The following is a 25,218-nucleotide window of genomic DNA, read 5'->3' as shown; positions in this document are numbered from 1 at the left end:
AACAGGATCCAATGCCCTTTTCCACTGTGTGTCTAAAGGAAGCCATACTAAAAGAGAGAAATGTAGTTTTCCTCAGAAAAGGAGCCAGACTTGACTTTAAAAATATTTTAGAGAAAGAAAATACCTACTAAGCAGGTAGCTTCATTAATTCAGTTATCATTCCTAGGACATAGAATCAGTCACCCTAGAAAGAAGCTCACTGAGAGCACATGCACCACAATGATGGAGGCAAACATTATCAAATTATTGCTAAAATCATTTACATTTCTAGATTTTTTTAGCCTTTTTTTTGGTAGTAGAAACTTAAGCAAAGATACCTCACATCTTTCAAATATGCTTTTTTTGCAGGAATACTATAATAAATTTCACACCCAGAAAAGTGGCAGCTCACAGTTGGTTTGGTGTAACAGACATGTAAATTTTCATTTAAGTCCATTGCTAAAAAACCATTGTGATCTGTGGAGCAAATTTTCTCTTTATTGGTCTGAAACTATGTATATATATATATGCTTATGGACGTCTTCCTGTAATCTTTTATAAAGGTATTACGATGCCAAGTGCTTGCCTCGCTGTTAGGGTACTTCAGCTCTGTACTCTGCAGTCGGTCTGCCATTTGTAAACACATCTTTTTGATGTTTCTGCCAACATCCTGGCAACCAAGCAGTGCAATTTCAAATGAGCTAATTAACTTAATTGTTGATGAAGCATGAAACAGTTCATTCACCCTGTTAGCTGCACCATGACAACACGAGGGGCTGAGGCTGCGAAGACACTCATCTTCATGAACCTGTCTGCGGCTCCCTGTTCACATCTTCCCTGTACCAACACTGGGAGCAGAAAATCGTCCATGAGAAGGGGACATTCTCCTCCGTAGGAGAGCCCCTCAAGGAGCCTTGGAACTAAACTAGTGTAGGGAGATCTAAAGGATGCACAGGGTTTGATTTTATGCTGGAGAATTACTTTCCAGATATACCCCCATAAATGGCAAAGGTGACAGTGAGAGCACATTGTGGCTGTTGTGTTAAATGTTCGACATCGCACTGACTTTCATTTTAGATCCTTGTTATTAAATACCTTTACTGAAAGTGGATATACAGAATCTGCCCCTTTAAAGAGACCTACGAACTCTGTCTATTTTATTTCATTTGGATAAATTGTGTGCTTATTCAAAGACTACATGAAATTATTATTAAACATTTCAATTTCAAAAAAAAGTTTTTTTCATCTTCCAGAGAATGCCCTTTTACAAACCTGTTTCATAGTGATTGAAGTCACCATCATGGCACGCTCATATTTCCACTGGTTTGAAGCCTTCAAAATAATTTGCAAAACACTTTCATAAAAAGACAAATGTGACCTATGAACCGTTTTAGCCTGATTTTTCCAATCCACTTGTTGAAACTAAAAACTGTGTTCTATGGTGAATCTTCGTGTTCCTCCTCCAGTTACTCTTTGTTTTACAGCAGCGTGTCAAAATTCCCATACATTCTGTTTCCCCTTCCCCAAGAACAGTTAAAACCTACTTCAAAAACTGTCCAAAGTCTTCACATATGCTTTCACAGCCTGGCCACTTGCAGACTCCATGGCCGTAGAGAGTGTGGGAGGCCCCAGTCTCCTCGTGTGACGAGCTGTAGCAAGAGAACACAACGTCAGATTCATCTCAGAAAGCCATAATCGTTGCAGGCTGCTAGCGCCTGTCAGGTTACGATCAGTGACAAACAGGTCAAAACAGGTCAATTCAGCTCAGTGCAGTCAGAAAAATTTAATCGTTCTATTGAATAGTTCAACTGCCAAGGCTAGATGATGTTCCAATTAGAGGAGAAATAGAGCCAAAGATGACTGTTAATAAAGGACGAAAGACTAAGAGGACTCTATGATATCATATGCTAATCCTGCCATATGACCCGACTGTAACATTTTACCTCTAAATAAAAAAATATGTATTTGTAGCTTTATATTGTGGAGTGGGAAAAATGTATTTTAATGAAAGCTTTATGAAAGTCATCATAATATTTTTTGAAATACTTCTTTAAAATGCAGTATGAACAGTAGGATCAACAATTTTCATGTGTAAACCATATCTATACACACACACACACACACACACACACACACACACACACACATACACATGCATGCACAAATATTCCTAGTAGCTACAGTTGATTTGAAAAATCTTGCTCTGGAACAGTGTTTATTAGCAATATCCTTACATAATTATGGTAAGTCTTTAATAAGTGGGTATTATATCAGATAGAGAGATTCTATGAAAACTAACATATTTCTGAAGTATATAATCATCAAATTAATCTCAATTAAAACAACAGCATGATAGCATCCAGAAGCATAACATTCTGTAATAAAAACAAAGATGAAAATCTGCATATTCTCAGATGACGGCCAGGAACACTGCCACACTTTGGTCTTCTATTTTAAACAGGGCTTTAATTACTTTTATGTTTCTTTGGAAAAAAAAAAACTATGGCAACATATTTGCCCTAGCTAGACAAATATGTTATTACATGACAATGCCATCAATCCACTACATGTTCTTTTGGGAACAGAGTAGTTCATATGTGTAACCATTTCATTATAAAATTCTGTACCTAATCTTCAGGTTTTAAAATCAAAGTTTCATTTATAGAAATTCTTAGATTATACACTTTATGTAAATTATTTGATAAGATCTGACTTGGAAGTGATGTGCCTAAGCAAGTGAAATTAATTTATAAAATATAGCTGGGTATTTCTTATGGAAATACAGTTTAAAAAAGAAGATAGAACTCTAAAACATTAAGGTGGGAAGTTATCTCACACAATGTAATATTGGCAACAAAAGTCCAATGACTTTCCTATATACATTCCCAGTTAAATTTATTTAAAAAAACCATCAAAGTGTATTCATTTCAATATATTCACTAATCTACTTAAGGCAAAACCACTTTTAAATTCCAAATAATTAAAAACATGTGCATTATACACATTTTGCCTTAGTTCACATTTCAAGTGTGTGTCCTTAGAAATTAGAAAGTAGTTGAACATTATTACGTAATCAAGAATATAGATGACCAGAGTTGCTTTTGGATTGTTGTGGCATGATGGGGTTAGTGAGTGTTCTCATACCTGGAGTTAATTCATAATGTTATTTATCAAATTATGTTAATATAATCATTCTTTGTACATCATGGAAAACTTAATTTCTTTAGGCATGCTCTCCATTTATATGTAGTATACTGGTGGCATTTGAAGTCATTTTATAGCTTTAAAGAGTAAAAGGTCAACAATAATGATTTCTCCTTCTCTTGCCCTAAATACATTTTTTGTTCCTGTTCATTTTCAGCTTGTCAGCGGTAGAGATAAAATATGGGAGTAAGTGGAGAGCACAGTGCAGGAGACTTACCTGTCCCGCCTTGCATTCAGAACTGAAGACTGCCCATTCACCATGGAATGATGTGTGATTGGTGGTGATGCTTTGGAAGTGGTGGAGGAGGTAGTCGAGGAGGAATTGTTGGTTGTGAGGTCTAGCCCTCCATGCTTAATGCCATTGTCTTCCATACTGTGGACCCCAGTCACTTCTTTCCATAGTTGCTGAATCTCAGCAGGACTTAAGCCAGCTGTAAAATGAAAGAATGTCCCACTGATGCAACAAGGTAGCATAATCATGGGCTTCAGAAAGGATGAACAGCATCACCAACATGAATACACAATAAAAATACTCTTCTACCACTAATACCAAAGTTTTTTTTTAATCCCAAACAACATGTTATTTATTTTAAAATAACAATTTGAAAACAGTACTGAGGAGAATAGGTTTGGGAAATATAGGATTGATAAAAAGAAATATACTTATCTTCTTTTTATAAATTAGATATTAGAACTTGATTACTATTATTAATGAGGAGGTAAAAGAAATTTTATAAATAATATACTACAAGGAATAAAAGCAAAAAATTTGCAAACAGATCAAAACAAAATAACACTCAATGAGAGAGAGGAGAGGAGGGAGAGAGAAAGAGGTAGGGAGGGAGGGAGAGAAAGAGAGAGAGAAAGATTGAAGGGGAAGGAGAGAGGGAGGAGATACGCAGTTACTACTGGTTGATAAAAAACTCAACTTTTTATTTTGAACAATTTCCTGGTTCCAATTCTTTGTGTTTACCTGGCGAACAAGAGTGAGGCCAGCAAGCTTGGTAGGGAGGGTCTTTTGATTTTGACTATTATTTTGAAGAAATGTTGTGAAATATCTTAAATGTTTTATTTAATAATGCTTGTAACGCATTGTTTGTACTCACAAAACTTAAACACATTAAAATTGCAATTTAAATTTAGGCTACCTATTCTTAACTCAAATGCTATCTCTAATTGATAACCACTTGCAAATGAAAAATTAATTTTCTGAAAGCAACTTCCACATGGGAAACAAACCAGTCTTAAGGGCAGACCATATGCCTAGCAGTAGATTGCTAAATGAACTCAACTGCATCTTTGGGGGTTCTTTGTCTCAAAAGGATGTGTCAGGTCATTTTCTGTGTCTATCTATTATGGATTCTGGTTCTGTGTTTTTATGGGATTCCTGTGTGTGAATGTGTGTCCAACTGTTTGCATTTTTTGTACTTTGTCTTTAGATCTTTTTCTACTATTTGTTTGCTTGTTCCCAGTCTGATTTTTTGTTTTATTTTTTCTTTGTTTTCTTTTATTAATAGTCCTTCAATGCTAGTTTGTTTTCTAATCAGAAATGGAAAGGTTGGAGGTGTATGGGACGAAGACAGAGAAATTAGGGCAGCTGGAGGGGAGAACCATAATAAAGTATATTACATAAAAATAGTTTAGGTAAAGTTATGAATAAATAAATAAAATATAAATAAATAAATAAATAAACAAACAAATAAATAAATCTAGGCAGACTGACTTGAGTGAAGTTACCCTTAAAATACTTTATTACCAAAATATCAAAGTGACTAAATAAAATTCTAATAGAAGAAATGAAACTATAATTTTAATTGCTGTCATTTATTGAATACATAATATATTCTGAAGCTTTAGCAAATGGTTTATATTCCTGAATCCAGTGACCCTCACTGGAGGTTCAGACTTATAGGTCCACCTTCCAATGGCCCTAAGCTCCAAACTCTGTGCCTTGTGGTATGATGTGTGCTACGTCTAAAATTATACACAGATGCATGGATCAACCAGCAGCTCAGCCAAAGTGCAGCAACTCCAGTAGCTGTGGTAATGGCCATCTGTCAAACGAGGTGCAGGAAAGGGTTTTCCGGGTCAGGAAGGAACACTAGAGCTAGATAACAGAAGATGCACGTGAGGAGAGTGAGCACTCTTCTCTACAGAGAGTGATACACAGCCAGTAGCCAGAGTTCTCACTGGCCCAGTTGTAACTCCACCAAATTATACTTTGCGGTGGTAACACTAAATTGCCATGCATATGACAATTTCAGATATTGTTAGTCTACCCAAAGCTATTATTTTTAATTTTGGATCCTTAATACTTTAAGAAACAATCTGAGATAATAAAAAAGACAGGGTAACGTTAGCTTTCTAGAGCCATTTTAGAATAACTCTATGTAATCCCAGCACTCTGGGAGGCAGAGGCAGGCGGATTTCTGAGTTCGAGGCCAGCCTGGTCTACAGAGTGAGTTCCAGGACAGCCAAGGCTATACAGAGAAGCCCTGTCTCGGAAAAAAAAAACAAAAACAAAGAAACAAAAAACAAAAAACAAAAAACAAAAAAAAATAAAACCAAAAATCCAAAGAAATGTGGCTTTCCAATAGTATATATCTTCTTTAGTGTAGAGAAAACCATTTCATATAAAAATTATTAACTGTCACTTTAATGGTAGCATTGACTTGGAGTCATGAATCTTTTCTGACCATAACTTTTTAGGGCCTATCTGAGTCTGGAGGGTGTCCTAATAGCAGATTCCCCAAAAGCAAGGCCCTTTCCTTCTTTGCATCTACATATCTTCAGTATCCCAAGCTGTCACCTTCCTTTCCCATCTCCTAACTGTAGCCTAAACAGCTGCAAGAGCTTCATGGTCTCTCACCTCTTCTACCTGACTTGAATTATACGATTTGTTCTTCGTACAACAGACACAAATGATCTATTTCAAGGTAAATCAAGTCATGTCCATTCTCAAGCAAAATCCCTAAGAGAGTTTTCCAACACTTAGATACAAAGCAAAACGAAGTAAAACAAACAAAAGCCCAGCCTTTACTGTGGCCCCACCATACGGTACCTCTTTTGTCTCTTGCCTAATCTCAGCTACCATCTTGTCTACTTTTCATTGTAGCTATCTGGTGCTTCCATTCTGCTGTAAACATTCATGCCTGTTCTGGCCTCTTCTCTGGCTATTATTACAGCCACAGCTATTCTCACTCGGGAACTGACCAAGGTTTTCTCCATCCCTTTTCTGAGACCACTTGAAAATTACCCCCCACCCCTGCCCTGAGAGGTCGTTGGCCATAGCAGCTACCAATATCCTCCCCCCTCATTTCTTGACTATTGAGACTGCTTTTACTTAAAGAATAGTAACGTAGCTTCAGCAATTACACAAAGACTGGTCAGCTAATGGAGCTATGACTCTTACTGTCTGTCTTTCCCTCTCAATCTTTCTCTTCTTTTCCAAAAGTGTCATGCCTCAAAAGTTTGTCTGGCAAACAAGATCAGGTTTATCTTTTGCTGTCATGTCCCAGTGTCTTGAACAGTACCTGGTATTTGTTCAATAAATACAGTTGTTCTCATTGTTTGCAATGGAGTAATACAGTTCTTGAAGACCTGTTGATTGTAACATTGAAGTTTGGTTTGCCTTTAATGAAGATCTTATATGCATTGCTACCTGTAAGATCAATCATGTCTCAAGAGTTACAGAAGGTACTAATGATACTTGATATACTTACTATGAAAATACTTTGAAAGACTACAGCACTTAGTGATGTTATTGATACTTAGTTTATGTGCTTTGTTAATAATCTGGTCAATACAAGCATTCACTTGCCTTTGAATGATTTTCATATATGATTTTGTATACTATTCTTTGGATAGAACTCAGTGATGTCCCTGTGCCATAAAAAGGGGTGAAGGGCTAGGTCCTTAGTAGGACCTCAAAAAGATTTTATGACCTGCTTACCATTAAGGCACTGGTTCTTAGTTAAATATAGAAAAACTACAGTTTTCAATTATTAGAAAGATAGAAAAAATACAAGTACGAAATGGTAGTTACCCAATGAAATGGTACATTACCATAGTGTCAATATACTTAAACAGTCCTCCACACATGCTGATCACAGCTCAGAGCAGAACCATAGGCTTGGAGGCAGGATTAAGTTTCATAGCGATTCCAAAGTCCAGAGACTAAGGGTGAATTTCAACATAGAAACTATTACCTCTCATTTGAGACAAAAAATTTCCAGCTATCAATTGCTTAAACCCTTCTTAATAGACACAAAACAATGTATGATTATTAAGCCACAGGCCAGTGAATTTGTAAAGTTGAGAATGTTTTATGAGTTTGGAACTCTTAAGGTTATTTTTTCCAACTAAAACTAAAGTTCTGTTAGATTCAGCATCTTCCAAGATAGATATTTTGAGGGTTCCAGAGCTCTGTAATACGATCTGAGTGAAAAAATATTGTAATGTCCAGAAACAAAAAGAAAACTGAAGTCAGTTTTTATCTCAATATTTTTCATAAATATTTGAAAAAATGATAAACTCATGCTGAAATTATATTAATTTATATTAGCATTTAATATTAGGTAAAAACTTTAGAGCTATAATTAATCTGTACCCTATGTTGCCAAACACAATTCTTTGTTTTTTTTTTTTTGTTGTTGTTTTGTCTTATTTTGTTTGGTTTTAATTTGATATTACCACGTGAGCCTGCCAGGTCTTTCAGATCTTGCATGCTCTAAACCCAGCTTCCTGTTGTATAATTGCCTTCTGCTAGAACATGCCCCCTGCAGCATTCCCCATCCACTAAAACAGATACCACAAGCACCCACTCTTCTATGCACTCACTGGTCTAAGAACATCTGAAGGAAATTAATACACAGTATCTCAAACCATCTTTACTAGATTTTAGAATGGCTAGAAATAGCAGTGATGGTGTGAAGTCCTGGGCCCCACAGTAGACATGGTTGAGCACTATAGCATAGATTACTTAAATGACTTCAAACCTGGTACCAGGAAGAGGGTCTCATTCTTAGGTCATTTCCTACATGAGTGCTTCTTAGCACTTCTTCTCTGGCCCTGTTCTCTGGCTCCACTGTATTGTCTCTTCTCTTCACTCAGAAGAGATTTTCAATTAGCTAGAACATCAGTGTACTGATAAACATAGTCTAGGAACCAATAGGTTAGAATATTAAAGAATAATAATCAACTCTTATATTCAATAAAGATGATTCAATTTCTCTGAACCTATGTCAAAGACACAGATAAGTTCTAAAACCCTCTACCAAGCATGTGACTTTAGATGTCCATGGCAGCAGATCATTAGGCAGTGTCCTTCCTTTTACATGAGGACTTGAACCTGGTTCTTATTCACTGCTATACTTGGGAATAAATATTGGGGAAATGTTTCCTCAAGAGTCAAGTCAATAAAAGACAAATCACTAAGTGAGCAGCAGGTCATGAGGCAGAAAAGACAATTTAATCATGATCCTTTGATCCTTTACTCTGAGTTTATGAAGTAAATACAGGGCACCAAAAACTGTGCTAGGACTTAATTATGATCTCATTATCCATGCATATATTTTATAACCTTGAAGTAAACACACAGTTTTCAGGGTTGGTCCTTATAGTTAAATGTTATGTTTATACTTTTTACATTAAAATAACTAATTTATTTTTAAGAAAAAATTTTGACCTTAATTTTTTAAAGTATGAGGAGATGGCTCAATTGATAAAGGGCATGTCACATATAGAGGAGAACTTTTGTTTTGATTTCTAATTCCCATGTAAAAAGCTAAGTTGTAGGCTAAGGTGATGGTTTAGTGGCTAACATCTGAGTGCTTGCTGTGTCAGTATAAGGACCTAATTTCAAATCTGCAGCATCATCAAAAGCTCAGTGTGGTTACACATGTCTATAAGCCCAGCCATGAGGGAGTTAGGAACGGAAATGGCTAGAGGTTCCTGGTCACTAGCATGGCATCTGGTGCAGCAAAAGATCTGTTTCAAGAGAATAGAGAATAGACATTGATAGTGCACAGTACTAGACATCCAACTCTGGTTTCCAAGTGTGCATATGGGTGCAAACATCCACATGGATACCTACACCTACCCACGTGATGGTGTGAGAGAGAGAACTTCACTGGCCAGTCAGCTTAGCAGAATCAGTGAATAATGTGTTCACTGAGTTACCCTGCCTTAAACAAGGAAGAGAGAAAGTAATAAAGACACTAACAATAGCCATCTGACCTTTATGTATATGTATGTATAAACATGTGCACAAACACATATGCATTCACACCTGCACACACATTCACATACAAAATCATATATCATGCTTATGTATATACATACAAAAATAACTTGTATATATTATGATACAGTATAAGTCTACTATGAAGATCTAATTAATGAGATGTTATTTAATAGTATTCTGCAAATTTCTAGGGTTGTATAAAAGCATTAAAGCAAAGTTTAGTAGAGATAATTGTATCACGCATAATGTATTAAGACAGGTCAACACTGGGTAGTGGTGGTGGACACCTTTAATCCTAGCACACAGGAGACAGAGGCAGGCAGATCTGTTGATTCAAGGCCGGCCTGGTCTACAGAGAGGGTTACAGGACTATATAGAGAAATTTTATCTCAAATAACCAAAACCAACCAACCATCCAACAAAACAAACAAAAACAAAAACCCAACAAGTTGACATCAGCCTTTTGAATTCAGATATTTCTATGTTCTGCCCACTTTTCTTTTTAAAGACTTTTTTTTCTATGTCGGTCTGTCTGTCCTGTCCTGGAACTTGCTCTGTAGATCAGGCCTGCTGCAGACTCAGAGATCCACCTGCCTCTGCATCCCTAGTGCTGGGATAAAGTTGTGTGCCACCATATCCAGTTGCACTTTCCACATTTTAATTTTAATATTATTAATATTTTTTTAAAAAGTGTCCTACACATATGGCCACAGTAACTGTGTTGCAGAGAAGAATTAATTTTAAAGAATCAATTCTCTAGCAGTCCTCTCTCCTAGAAAATAGATCAAATGTCTGGAGCATCTTTCAACTATCTATGTGTTTGCTCAAATTCAGCAAAACAAAATATATTGTTACATTTATTAAAACCACCAGCTAATATAATACTCATCTTTCATATATGTGTGATCAGGGACCCATCAATTATCCACATTGTCTAAATGCCAAACTACACAAACTAAAATACAGATATTTACTTAAGATTAAGACCCAAAGACATATATTTCTACCAAAGGATACAAGCATCTCCCTCTATGTTAAGAGAGTAAAATAAAGTTAGAATAGATCATTTTCCTGCTTATCTATTACAATCTATATTGTTTTGAAGTCTAAAACTATCTTTAAACATTTCAGTCAAGATTCAAAATTTGTTAAGTAGATTATTTCTCAAAAGATTTATGAATTAAATAGAATAAAATTCATATCATGTTGGGTTTTTACTTAATCTTGTTAAACTTGTGTTATATTGGATCTCAACAACAGAACCTACTAACCAAAGAGATAAATCTATTTTAATGTAGTACATGCTAGCTTCCTAAACAATTCTACAACAATTTGAAATGTTATATAATTCAATCTCAATCTTTTCTATTTACATTGTAAAAATTAAATATACCCAGTAATCCTCTATTCATTTAATAATTTACAAGATATTTCCTATGAATAAAGTAAATAACATTTGCAAGCAACCCCTTTTTTTATTTCTTTTTCTTTGTCTTCCTTCCTTGTTCTTCCTTCCTTTCTTCCATCCTTCCTTCCTTCCTTCCTTCCTTCCTTCCTTCCTTCCTTCCTTCCTTCCTTTTTTGCTTTTTTATTTGTTTGTTTAAGATAGGCTCTAACTATATAGTGCTGGTTTAGAATCCACTATGTACTAGGTTGACTTTGAACTCATAATGATTCACCTTTATCTTCTTCATGAGTGCTTGGAATTAAGGTAAGCATGACAAAATTTATTCTTGAAGCAATATGAGAATATTTAAATTTCAATTAATTGAAAGAATATCTGCATATGAAGCTACAAATAAAGAACACCCTGGTATTGAAATCATAATTCTGCATGGTGTGCATTGCTTATATATTTTTCTACTGCTGTTATTTTTAAACCTTGGTTTTATCTGATCATGACCTGAAAAATATATAAACACTGACTAAGCAAAAGATCCAGAAGAAGAAGAGAGGTGAGGTCAAATCTCTGACTTTGGGTAACAACTGAGCCAAGTACTATCTTCAGCACATCCCTAACTCAGCACAAAGTCATTATTAAAATATTTTATATTCTTTGTTATCTGACAGCTCGCTTCTGCCCAGCTCTCCTAGTTCTACCAGGTATGAAATCAAAACAGTCCTATCAATAACCCAGCATTTATTGATTGTTAATTGAAATCTTACATCTTAAATAACTCAACTATCTATAAAATATATAAATAAATATAAATAAATGGAGTGAGATAAAGCTCTCACCCCACATTTCTGCCCATAAACAGCAATATGTTTCAAGACCACTGCATGCTTGAAGCTGTGGATGGTAACAAAACCTATAGTTGTAGCTGATGCTTTCCTCACCTTAGCTGTGCACTTAATCACTCATGACTGTGTGAGGTTTGCTCTGAGGTGTGATAGGAGAATTACCTATCAGGGTTTCAGAGATAGAACATTCATTATCACAATAAATCTTGGCAACTTTACAATATGGGTTCAACCACTAATTAGGACAAGTTTCTGCTTTGTTTTTGTTTGTTTGTCTTGTTTTGTTTTTTAGACAGATTTTTTTCTCTATGTTACCTCCCTGGCTGGCTGTCTAGGCACCCTTCTAGACCAGGCTGGTCTCTGATTCACAGAGACAGCCTACCTCTGCTGCGTCCTGAGTGCTGGGATTAATGGCATGTGTGACCATGCAAGGCTAAGTTTCAGCTCTTTTACTTATAGGAGCAATTTGCAACTTCCCCTGGCCAGATCTAAATCACTAGTATCATATCTCCTCTGTTCTAAGGTTATTGATAATTAAAATAGGGGTATAGGAAACACAAGTTCTAGGACTCCACAGTAACAGATCTAATACTGAAGAGACCTAAGTGAGCGGGGAATAGAGAGTGTAGGCAGGATGGACACTATGGAGGTCTGTGTGACAGAGATGTGGCTCACATCTCAGGAAGTTGAAAATTGATGCTGTGAAACTCCATCGTACTGCTTCAGATGTCAAACACTTTAAAATCCATTCATTCTTTCTGGAGTTCTTTAGTATATTGGAAGGGGGAAGGGAGACAGTTAACTTTAACTAAAAGGAAAACTAAATTTTCAATAAAATCACGATCAACCTCTGATTATTTTGTGAAGGTAAAATTTATTTGATAGTTAAAAAAACTTACAAAAATATAAAGTAATCCAGGTACTGGTGGTACACATCTTAATCCCAGCACACAAGAGGCAGAGGTAGGCAGATCTCTGAGTTTGAGGCCAGCCTGGTTATCAAAGTGAGTTCCAGGATAGCCAGGGCTCTTAGACAGAGAAACCCTGGCTCAAAAAGCAGCAATAGGAATAATAACAACAACAAAATAGTAACGTCACAATGAATAATTTTATCTTGGTAATGGGTAGGCCATGGAATCATTATATATTATATAGATAAAATATATTAATATTTAATAATTAAATATATTGCATAATAGCAATTATTAAATATATTATATAGTGAATATATTAATTATATAACACCACTAAATAAAATTATTTATATAGATGCATACTATTTATATATTAAACATCTTTATAATTAGTGTACTTGAGACTAACAAGTTCATTATTTTTATTTGATTTTTGTAATCTGCTGTCACTCCCTTTTAATAAAAACTATGTATATGTTTAGAGACATTAATTTAGTACCTATTTTATAAATCCAGGAGCATGATAGTATTTATGACTTAAATGATTAATTAAAATTTAAAAGAGTTCAAGTTAAAGTGATGAAATATATTGTGCAACTTTAGAGAAAAAGTTCTACAAATCTATTCTGTCAAAATTATAAAGTGTTATTTCTGATATTTATACACATTTAAATAATTTCAGAAATTATAATTTAAAGTGGCCAGAAGAAGCTGTGTTAAATCATGGAGATAAATAAATTATGTCATATTTTTGAAGATACAATGAGAACATCATCCATCAATGTATCGTAATCTCATTTGGATTTTATGTGATTATTATTCATGCCCAATCAATCAATAAATCAAAAGCTCAGTGCAAGGTGAACTGAAAAACTGATAATGAAAGAATTCAAAATTATTTTACCTGAAGTAAAAAGGCTTGGGGCATGTATTATTCAATAATTACATCTTTACTGTTTCTCACTCTGATTTTACATTTTTATCATAACAATATGATATTATAGTTGTCCTTTAGAATATATCCCCTGAAACCACCAAAATCTGACATGATGGAGTTAAAGTTTTCTCTATACATCACTGTCTGCCTGTCTTTCTGTCTGTCTGTCTATCTTTCTGCCTGTCTGTCTCTCTCTACCTCCATCTTTCTATCTATGTCTGTATCTTTTTATCTCTATCTCTAGAACTATATAACTCCAACATGACAGATTTTGATATGTACCTATATCTATGTAGCTATATAGAGATATGTCTATAAGTGATATATAGATCTGTAAGTATCACTATATATATGATATAGATAGAACATTTACTAATACATCATCCTTGAGTGTAATAATTGATGTCATGTTAATGCTATACAAATAGTTGTTGGAGTATATTTCCAGGGGCAACCGGTGAGAAAGAAGTCTATACATTCTCATCACAAACCATTTTTATCCCAATATATTTGATTCATAGTTGGTTGAATCCATGGATATAGAATCCCAAATCATGGGTCCTAGAGTTTGAGAAAGTGGAGCATTCACATCCATGGCTAGTTGCTATTAAACATACTCAGCCTGTATTTGAATTATGGTTCCCAGAAATGAAATACTGCACACTTAATAATTAAGAAATGTTAGATGAGGATCGCACTTTCTGTTCATGATATGGTGGCATCAAGAGCAGTGGCCACGGCGCCCATTAAGGTGAGAGGCTACTATTCTTCAATTTCTTTATTTCTTCTTTATTAATGAAAACATACTTTTGTGACATCATGATTTTTTCTTAAGTATAAATTTTCTAGGTGAAAGTTGTTGTGTAGGCTTGTAACTCCAGTATTTGCAGGACTGAGCCTGAAGAATTGCTCATAAGTTCAAGGCCAGATCAGTGCTACACAGAGAATTTCAGGCCACCATGTGCTACAGAGTGAGACCCTGTCTCAAAAAAAAAAGTTTATAAGTAAATCTCCAAAAACTAATCTGCTTCATTTTTAGAGTCTTTATTTTCCAAAATTTCTCCATTGTGAGCATTTTAGTTTTTATATGTCCTGTGTCAATTAAAGTAGGAAAAATATTGAAACATAATTCTATCCAAAACTAGTTCAGAAATAAAAGAATTTTTCACTTGAAAATGACTGAAATGGTTTATACAATAATAAAGTACGTTATTTGCTGAGAATTTTGCTTGACTTGCAAGAATGCATTTGAAAATTATTTTAAATAAGAGATTGAAGATTTCTAAAACAATGAAAAAGACATTATTACAATAAAATCGTGCTAAATTATGAATTACTTTGAGAAGATTCTAAATGGAATGGAGATTGGTTTAACTTGTAGTAAAAATACCAATCAGATAAACTTATTTTTTTCTCTTTCTGCTTTTAGCAACAGTCATCTTAATTTTAAATCAGGAATAGCCACACTTGCTTTGAATTAATTTACAAATGTCCTTTGTAAATCTTACTTCTTCACTTTTCTTATACTTACTTTTCTAAAGAACCATAATTCATGAATGGATAGTTTGTTTCTAAGATGATACTGAAGATCATTCCATTTCTTTCTAAAAATAAATATGAAAAGTGGCTCTATGTCCAGGCTTTCTTTCAGTAAGTAAACTTTGCTTTTCTGGATTTCTGAGGAATGCTCCAGATAAGTGAAGTAGAAGACCTGAGTTAAATGAAAAAGGAAAACCTGGGAGAGGCTATGACAAAGGGAAAGCAACTTCTTAAATGAAAAAATGTGCACTCTAATACCATTAATTTTACTGACCATCGAACAATGGTCATGTGCAATGTAAATATTGGCTATTGTTTCTCTGACTTCACATTTTATGTGAAATTGTTCTCTCTTTTCATGAGTGTGTCTTACAGAGTCAGTAAAATGTGTGGCAGACACTCATGTGAGATACACTCCTCTGTGGCAGGAACAATGAACTTGAGTTGAAGTCCACTTGTATAAATGAACTTTGTCACCTCAAAATCCAAATGCAAATTAGAACATCTATTCATAAAGATTTGCAATATTTGACTTTCACCTTAATTGAGATTGAGCCATCATTTTTATATCTTCCTTAAACTTTTTCCCCACAGTTGATAATAATGCATACATGTAACTACTTTAGAGCACACTAAGATATTTCATATATGCATATATATATACACACACATATACTCTGACATATTTATGCATATACATATATGTATATATATGTATACACACATATGAATAGGATCAACAATATTTAAAACTATAATGTACATTGTATGTATAGGGAATACAATGTAAATTATATTGTATAAATGGTATAAGTTATAATGTATAATGTTTCCTTTGGGGAAAGGTTAGTACTGTAACTCTAAGACATTAGGTGGTTAGGCTTCCTAACAACAGAGCTTACAGTTGTTCTACAGATGCACAAAGCTTGACTATTATTTGTGACTTTTAGTTCGTAGATTAGAAATCTGTGTTTTCATCAGTTGTCCTCTAAAACTCATTGTCAACTCATGGTGTATGGAGTACTGCTGCTCTTGCTAAGCTATTCTCCTGTATATTCAATGGTGCTTGAATTATATTGCTTTATATATTATTTGTGCCACTAAGACTAACTGACATACATTTAATATTTATCAAAGTACTTAAGACAGTTTTACTATACCTTTGAAGGTAATGTGTGGTAGAGCTTCTGAAACGATAGGAAATGGGTCAGGCGCCCATGGTAGCCCTAATGCTTTCCTATCAACTTGAAGGACATATTATCTCAAGGTAATTATCCTCCTTGAAGGAGAGTACCTCAAGGTATAAGATGTATTCACAAGCGCATGAGATGGTAGAAAGAGCAAGAGCAGAAATGACGTATTTGTAGCATGTCCTCTGTACCTTGAGGCAGCGACTGGACAGGAAGGGCTGCTTGGCCGGGTGGGATGGAGATGAGGCCCTGGCGCTGAAGGCTGAGCAGATGTTGTTGCTGCTGTAGCTGCTGCATTTGGAGGAGCTGCTGCTGGAAGACCAGCTGCTGGGCGGCCAGCTGCTGCTGCTGCTGCTGCTGCTGCTGCTGCTGCTGTGGGCGTCAGAAAACCCGACCCAGTCAACAGCAGAGAACAAGCATAGACTTCTCTCACACACACAGTAAGACAAACTCCGTTCCCTGCCCGCAAGTGTTCTTGGCCATTACATGGTCCAGAAGCAGCACATGAACAGCCTCTAGGGGCGAATTCAGCTGCCTGCCTTTGGGAGGTAAACAGCATCAGAGAACCAGGAACTCTCTCTCACTAAGGGTAGTGAGTGAGGTTTAAAGACAGAATCTAGCAAAAGTTCAGCTATCTCAAAACTACATCATCGCCAATGACTGTAAGTTTATTTAGACAAAAGGATTAAAATGTCATAGAAATGACAGAACTTCCACAATACGCTCACTTTTTTTTCCAACTAGGTAATTTTGAGGAATGGAGGTCCATGAATATGATCACTAGTGATCTAGCAGTAAGTAAACTTGAAGCTCCCAGGACAGGCACATTAACTCTCTCACCCTCTTCCTTTGTTTCCTTTTTTGAATGCACTAAAGGAAGAATTATATGCAAGTCCAAAAAAAAGTGCTCTTATTATAAAGAAAAGTCTAACTTCCAGTCTTGTGAGGCATTATAAGACAAACCAGAGTTCTTTGGACTCGGGAGGGTAGAAGATGGCAGGCACACTTCAGAGGAAGACAAGCTGTGTGGAAGACCTTTTCTTTTTAGTTTGGGGAAAAGAGAAACTTCTGATGCGCTCACTGGAAAACAGACTGCATAATGGAGCAAGTCATGTGGACTGCCCAAAGCCTCTGAGAAATAAGGGAGCAATTTCTATTCTGTAGTTGATGGCTGTCTGAAATTCTATTCACAAATCCAAACAGAAACAAAACCTCAGGAGGTCAAAACTGTTTCCTGTACGTTTGCATAATGGGCAGCTTGAAGACAGCAACCCTGATACCTGCTGATCAATTTAACTACTTCAACATGTTTTGTTTGTATTATGTTTATATGTGATGCAGTTTGCTGACAAGCGCGAGCTAGGCCCAAGAAGCCAGCTTGTCAGTTTGATTTATGAGCATATCAACCGGTAACTTTCTACTCGCCACTCCAAACCTACCCTAGCAGTTCATTAATCAGGGGCCTGTGACTTTGAAATCTGTGCTCAACCGGTTTTTCTTCTTAGTCTCCCTGCCCCCCAACACTGGGCTAAATTTGCATGTGTGTTCTCTGAGCTGTACAACTGAGAAAAATAAGGTTTCCTCACCAACTTGGATTCTCAGTGAATACAGGATAATCAGTACTTTGTCCAGCACACAGCTTGCTCTTTGTACAATGTGATTCATTAGTGAACATTAGATGACAGCCAGCAATGGATTGTGACTCTCAAGTCCCATGCTACAAAACAGGGAGTGCATGAGCGTCTCACTGTCGCTGTTATTAAGCCCAGTGAAAATATAGAACACTGCATCTTTGACAGCAAGAATCTTGTTATAGGAAGATCTGAGGCTGTCCTTGCTGCTCAAAGCACCTTCACAAGCCCATGCTATTATACATCAATGAAATAACTAGATCCTACCTCTTTCGCTTGCTTTCCAGGATGCTGCTGCTGTTGCTGCTGCTGTTGCTGCTGCTGCTGCTGCTGCTGTTGCTGCTGCTGCTGTTGCTGCTGCTGCTGCTGTTGCTGCTGCTGCTGTTGCTGCTGCTGCTGTTGCTGCTGTTGCAAAAGCTGAAGATGTAACTGCTCTTGCTGTTTCTTGTAAAACTCTTGTAGTTGTTGCTGAATAAACCATTTTGACTTTAATAAATAAAGGCAAAAGTTTCATGTATTATAAATGTCCTAAACTCTTCTAGACTGACACATGGTAGGGTAGCCATTAAAGATTCACCTCATGGGGAAAAATGCATTGGGTTTAAATAGATCGCTCTACATACTACGACCTCATTCAAAGCAACTCTGAAAATTTCCAATCCAGAATTCAAACCATCTAAACACTCTGAATGACTACATCTGAAGTCCTATCCCAACCTAAGACCAGCCTATGCCTACCTCTTAGAAGGATCAAAGGTTAGGTTCCACCAAAATGGTATGTTATATTCTTATCAGAAAATAGCTTTATCTCTCAGTGTTTTAGCATAAGGGATGATATAAATCTATGCAACTTGTAGGCACAAGTAGAGGCCACAGGAAATAAGCCATTAAGACTTCTAGTGAAGCACATTATTTTCATTATAAAAAGCAAGTATCACATTTGGGATCTACTTATAGATACTCAAGCCTTCAGTAAGCAGAATGGCTCATTGTATGTATTGCCACAAAAATACTATGAGCTTGCTATTTATCTGTTTGATTTTATTCTAATAGCAGATTCTTCCATTCTTAAATAAAGACTATACCTCGGGTGTGTGTGTGTGTGTGTGTGTGTGTGTGTGTGTGTGTGTGCACGCGCGCGCGCATGTGTGTGTATGTGTGATGCTTTCGGCATGTGCCATCTGCAAAGTGGCCTTTTTCCTACTTATTGGAACTGAAGGGGTTGCTGAAGTGCTATGGATTTAAAAAACAACAATTATGTGGTATCTTGGTACACCCTGTGGCAAATCTAAAAGTAAATGTCCCTAAGACTCTGAGTATTGCAATACTGATTCTTCCACTTGCTTTCAACTTTGACCTGTCTCTGCTCTTTTTCCGCACTTGAGCACATTCAAAGAGAACAAGTAACTTAAGTGCTCGTGCGTACCTCTGCGAGGCAACATGGCTCTTCTGTTGTAACATGCTGATTGGTTGCCTCTGTAAGTGGAAGCCACACAAACCACTCAGCCCACTGCATTGCTGCAGAGTGTGTACCCCTTTAGCTGGACCAGAGAACCAAAGCACGTAACCCAAATTACCTGCTGCAGCATCACAGCTTGCTGTTGCTGAAGGAGGGCCTGGAGCTGTTGAGGAGACAGGACCTGCTGCTGAAGAATCTGCTGCATCTGCTGAGGGGTGATCACTTGGGGGGTCATCATGGCCACCGACACGGGCACCTTGCATGGAGAGAGAGGGAAAGGACTGTCATAGCTCAGGGTCTTCTGATCTTCCCACAACCATATGACATCGTTCTCAAGTTATTCACCAACAATGGCCCCACGTGGTATATATGTTCTGTTGCGTAACTTCCTATTACTCTGACAATAGTTTTCCAGATGAGTCAGAGCTCACCAGGCTCCTACTTCAAGTTCATGTTTCACGTGAACTTGCACAAAGGTGTTAGGACTTTGGATAATATAGATGGAAATAAATAATCTCATGGCAATAATTCCAGAAGCTATCATTAAGCATCTTTTCAATGCCTCACTGTGGTAACTAAAAGTCTTTTGAAATGTTCAAAATGTATCATCAAAATAAAATGTTAAACAACTACAATATGCTTATGAAAACTGAAATTTATAGTTATGCAAAGCATATATGTAATATAATGCTGTCCTGGAACAAGCACTTGCAGACCAGGCTGGCTTAAACTCTCAGAGGTCCAATTGCCCCTGCCTCTGGAATGCCAGGATTAAAAGTCTACACCTGACAATCAATCATAGTGAAATCTCAGGAACCTATCAAACACACACAAACACACACACACACACACACACGCACTAGGAAAATGTAAACTAAAAAGAGAAAAATTGCACACAGTAATAAATATAAATAAATAATCATGTGTAATAAGCAATATAGTTTTTAAAGATATGTCTTTATACCACAGCCAAAGTTATACTAAAAAGTCCAGAAATCTGAAGATTACTCAAAGATTTTCCATTAGACTTATAACAATAACAACAATCAAAACATTTTTTCTAAACTTTCTTCTTCTATTTTGTTAAAAGTTTCTAATTAAAAAAGGAAAGGGGAATATGGGATAGAGAAAAATACAAAGGAAAAAGAAGAAAGAGAAGAAAATAGTTGATAAGAAAAAGCACCAGGGAGAACATATTAGAGAAAGACAAGATACAAAGAAACAGGAGCAGGAGAGCAGAAAGTCCTGGCACAGCCTTGGGCTTCAGAGGCGCATGCTCAGAGCAGTGCGGGCTGCTCTGCTAAGGCCAGCACACAGTCAAACGTGTGTCAGACGGCCAAACGGCATCCTTAGAGGAAAGTATTCACTTTGTCTCCTGGGAAGACAATTAGTTTTATTATAAATAAAAGCTAATATTTTTATAGGTAATTTTAGAACATATTTACAGGACAATATTTCTTTGAAAACAGAAAATGATTAATTGGTAAAATTCACAATTTAATAGTAATTTTGAATGTGGTTCAGACTTTTCTACTCTGACACTTGACAATAAAAAAATGAGAAATTATTAATGAAAAAGTGGTCATAAGTGGAAATAATGAAAAAGAAAGAAGTCCAGGGTGAATTTCTTTACTTCAAATGATTGAAAATAAGAAATACTTTTATTTTTAACACTGTATTTTCTGTATTTTCCATTTTGGTATGTTAAAATATAGACTAATTTGACTCATTTTATATCATGGGACAGAAACAGTGTGCCAAAAATAGTTCAGTAATTTTAAAAATAACTTCTGAATTAATGAATATAGATTTTTATGTTTCATTTTAGCATAGTGTGTAGCATCCTGAATAAGTGATCTAAAGTCAGTCAGTTGGAGACTGAGAAAGTAAGATGGGGAACCAAAGGCCTTAGACCTTCCTTTTTAAATAAGAGTAAAGAGTTGCCATGATGCTTTTCTGGGTGCCTTGTCATTTAAAATGTTAAAAAGTTGTCATTTTAATCACTTGTTCTTTAATAAATAAATTGATTGATTAAAATAAATTGTTGGGGGGTGGAGTTCAAGTTACAAAAATATGTTATTTTCTAATAATCATTGACATTATAGCCTCATCAAGGATCTGGGAATCAGATAGCAACTCAGGGACATAAAAAGAGTGGGAAGGAAGGAGAGATGGATGGAGGGAAGGCATGGAAAGTGGGAAGGAAGGAGAGATGGATGGAGGGAAGGAGAGATGGATGGAGGGAAGGCATGGAGAATGGGAAGGAAGGAGAGATGGATGGAGGAAAGGAGAGATGGATGGAGGGAAGGCATGGAGAATGGGAAGGAAGGAGAGATGGATGGAGAGGAGAGATGGATGGAGGGAAGGAGAGATGGATGGAGCAGAGAGGTGGATGGAGGGAAGGAGAGATGGATGGGGGAAGGAATGGAGAGTGGGAAGGAAGGGGAGATGGATGGAGAGGAGAGATGGATGGAAGAAGGAGAGATGGATGGAGGGAAAGACATGGGGGCAGACTGGTATGGAACACGCATGTCTACACATAGCTATAAATATGCACCTTCTGTGAAGGTGAACATCTCTTGAGAATCTTACTGTCTTTCTTGCCCAACAGCCCCTCGTTGCTTGTTCTGTAGTCACTTAAATCTCTCCATTTCTCCAAGTAAAAGTGCTCTGTGTGTAATGCATGTGAGTGAACGTACTAGGGCCATTCTACGAATGCAGGCCTGCCATAATGCTCCCAGGTTCACAGCCAGTCTCTTGCTGATCTACAGGACGGGACTTTGTAATTCCCTCTATGCTACTGTAAGTGGATTGGTATTTGGCCAAAGTAAACTGTCTGCTGTCTTTAAAACTTCAAAGATTAGTAGCCCATTCTCTCACTGTGCACAATGATTTAATTTTTAAGCTTCTCATGCCCTGTGAGTTTCTTACAGACTGCCATGGCATAAATGCACATTCCCACATCAGGCCATGCAGAAGTTATATATGCATAGCTTGGATATATGGGATGCACTCACGTTTTAATTAGATTCTAGCCTCTGAAAAGCTGCCATCTAAAAGATGAGCCAAATAATGCACATCAAATTGCATTGTCTACTTTCCTAAATATGTACCAATATAGAACTTAAAGTTCATATAAGAGGTAGGAAAGCATGTCTGAAGGATTTCAAACACTTAATGAAAACTAATAATATCATGTAAAAACACATATAAATGTATGCATGTGAGCATGTGTGTGTACATGAATACGCGCGTGTGCGCGTGCACACACACACACACACACACACACTAAATAAAACCAACTGACCAAACTGTATTTTGTGTTCAGACTTCTCAGTAGCCTTATGTGAAAATATATACAATTTTCAAAGTTCAAAATATACTCATTTTGTAATTAATTTTAATTGGCACATTTTCATTTTTACATGTAGAATACTGTAAAATTATTTGCCTTTTGCTCCCAGGAGCTACATAGGAATCCACCAATCAAAAAGAAGAGAGTGTGTAAAAATCTTGGTACTATACTATTTACCAATATTCAGAGAAAAATCAGACTTAAAAATTTTGGGATTCACATCGTTATGGTTTTCTCTAGAGGAATTCACACTGATTTTTAAGCTTAGTGTTAACTGGCCAACATACTTACTACTAGCTATAAAATTTGATGCAGGCAAACATTCCAATGGCTGTCTAGTTCATTCAATGACATCTAATTCACTAAATGTGTGGCAGAAGTAAGGGAGAAAGACCGGTGACACTTTCTGTCAGGGAGGCTGGGGAAAATCTGATGGGCTTACCTTAGTGAGTATTCTAGTAAATACCAGGCGATAATGATACTAGTCAATCTCCTTAAGACTAAAGGAAACAGGGCTGGTGAGATGGCTCAGAGGGTAAGAGCACTGACTGCTCTTCCAAAAGTCCTGAGTTCAAATCCCAGCAACCACCTGGTGGCTCACAACCACCTGTAATGTGATCTGGGGTCCTCTTTGGGTGCACCTGAAGACAGCAACAGTGTACTTATGCATAATAATAAATAAATATTAAAATGAATAACTGAAGGAAACATCCTACATTTCTGGGGAGATTTATTCTTTCCTCTCAACTCGTAGTTGCTATATTGGCAGATCTCAACCCTATAATGATCCTGCCAAACTCAGAACCTCATTAGTCTTTATTTTATCACCAGATAAATTATGCAAGATCTTAGAACTTTGGTCTAGGAACAAGTACTAGATAATGGAAAACAAAGATATAGTTACGTAGTCTAAAAGGAGAGTAGGAAAAGTCTGAGATTGTCTTGTGATGAGTCAGAGGGTTAAAGGAAAAATACGGCCATTATTCTCCCAGGGGTAAGTGATAACTTTAGGTTATTTTAAAGTACATATATAATAAAGGTCTTTGTAAATTCTTCCAGGTCCTCATTTAGGGGTCAGAAAGTTGCTAGGACAGACACACTGCCAAGACCATGTCTCTCAAGTCGCTCTAAAACGTGAATGTTGGAATCATAAAAAGGAACAAAAAATGTGTTTTTTTAAAAATTTTTTTTTAAAAAAACCATGGTGCTTTGTTGCAGGTGAGCATCATGGCAACCTTTCTGGAAGTGTTGGGTTTCCATATTAAGTGCATCACTTAATTAAACATCACTACTATGTGTCATTAAACATCCCTACTATGTGTAGGTGATTGGAAAGGTCTTCAGCATGATGTCAGTCCAGTCTTCTAATAAGTCTGAGATGGAAAATGAAGTCCCAACCTGTAGATGAGCTTTACGGTGGAAATCATCATTTCTAGGTTACGGTGTCCATCACAGACTCCTTTATTGTTTGCTTCAGAGGTTCAGACAAAGACAGTCCTGACCTCGACACTTTAAAAAAAAAGGGGGGGGGGACTCCTTGTGTAATCCATGCAAGTTCATATTACAGTTCTGTTCCCATCATGACACACAGGGTAGGAAACTTCTGATTCTCCTTCTTGATCAATGCTTTGTGCCCTCTCCAGCTTTACACCTGCAGTTTACTGTCACGTAGGAAAGGCTAGCACTGAATTGACAGGTTTGGTCCAAATTCTAGGCTTGGTTGCAGGTATGTCTATCATAATCATAGCTTTCCAAAAGCTTCCTGGTTTTGTCGCATTCAAAGGAACTGACAATGAACTGAGTGGCGTTTGCAGGCTTTTATTAAGTGCCCAGCAGAGTATTTAGAGAGACCTGGGGTGGACAGTGCACACTGCTCTTCAATACAGCCTCTTAGCACAGGGAAAGTGTGACAGGGCCAGCAGAAAGAGCAGCAGAGTGCAGGGACAGCTGTGAGCATCCTGTGTGTCCCAACCCACCACTGCTTATGTTCAACTACTATTCTTAAGATGCTAATTTTAATATTTAGTCATGTAGCTTCAGGAGGCAAAGTTCACCCAACTTTTTACCCTTCTCATAGTTTTAAGCAAACATCCCGCTGAGCTTTTAGCTTTTTCTTTAGCACTGTATGAGCAGGTTGCTCAGACAGGCCCATCACAGAGACCACAGACAGCTGATATATAATATGCTATAGCACATGTTAAAAGGCCAGAAAAAGCAACTTCTAATCTCACTCTGGCTAATCAAGCTGCTCAGATTATTTTACATACTTCTTTGGTTTAGGCCTTGACATGCCCTTGTTTTCCTTTCTTCTCAAAGCTAAAGTTCCTCTCTTTGATTAGCTGAAACATTTGCATGGTCACTACACATTTTTCATTTTATAAATCATTATGCATTAGCAGTCTTGATCGCCTAGCTTGACTAATCCTGACGAACTGAAATCACAGCTGAAGGTCAAACTCCATCCTACTGCACATTCATATTCAAACAAATCTGCGGCATTGTTCATTAGAGCCCCTCGCATC

The 25,218-nt window shown here is 36.7% G+C and overlaps 1 protein-coding gene across 1 annotated transcript in view; it reads right to left on the bottom strand.

The window, feature by feature from the left end:
* The window catches only part of Foxp2 (forkhead box P2), a 253,317-nt gene that overhangs the window by 40,711 nt on the left and 187,388 nt on the right, over positions 1 to 25,218 (bottom strand). The window contains exons 2-7 of the mRNA XM_052172433.1: positions 19,460 to 19,597; positions 18,274 to 18,350; positions 17,776 to 17,779; positions 16,443 to 16,605; positions 3,401 to 3,614; positions 1,524 to 1,628 (exon numbers count right to left, since the gene is read on the bottom strand). Coding sequence (XP_052028393.1) covers positions 1,524 to 1,628; positions 3,401 to 3,614; positions 16,443 to 16,605; positions 17,776 to 17,779; positions 18,274 to 18,350; positions 19,460 to 19,597 — 701 coding nt within the window. The remainder of the gene's footprint in view (positions 1 to 1,523; positions 1,629 to 3,400; positions 3,615 to 16,442; positions 16,606 to 17,775; positions 17,780 to 18,273; positions 18,351 to 19,459; positions 19,598 to 25,218) is intronic.

The sequence above is a fragment of the Apodemus sylvaticus genome, chromosome 2, assembly GCF_947179515.1.
Source record: "Apodemus sylvaticus chromosome 2, mApoSyl1.1, whole genome shotgun sequence".
Taxonomy (NCBI): domain Eukaryota; kingdom Metazoa; phylum Chordata; class Mammalia; order Rodentia; family Muridae; genus Apodemus; species Apodemus sylvaticus.
The sequence above is the reverse complement of the archived record's forward strand: the minus strand, read 5'-3'. Positions and strand labels throughout refer to the sequence as shown.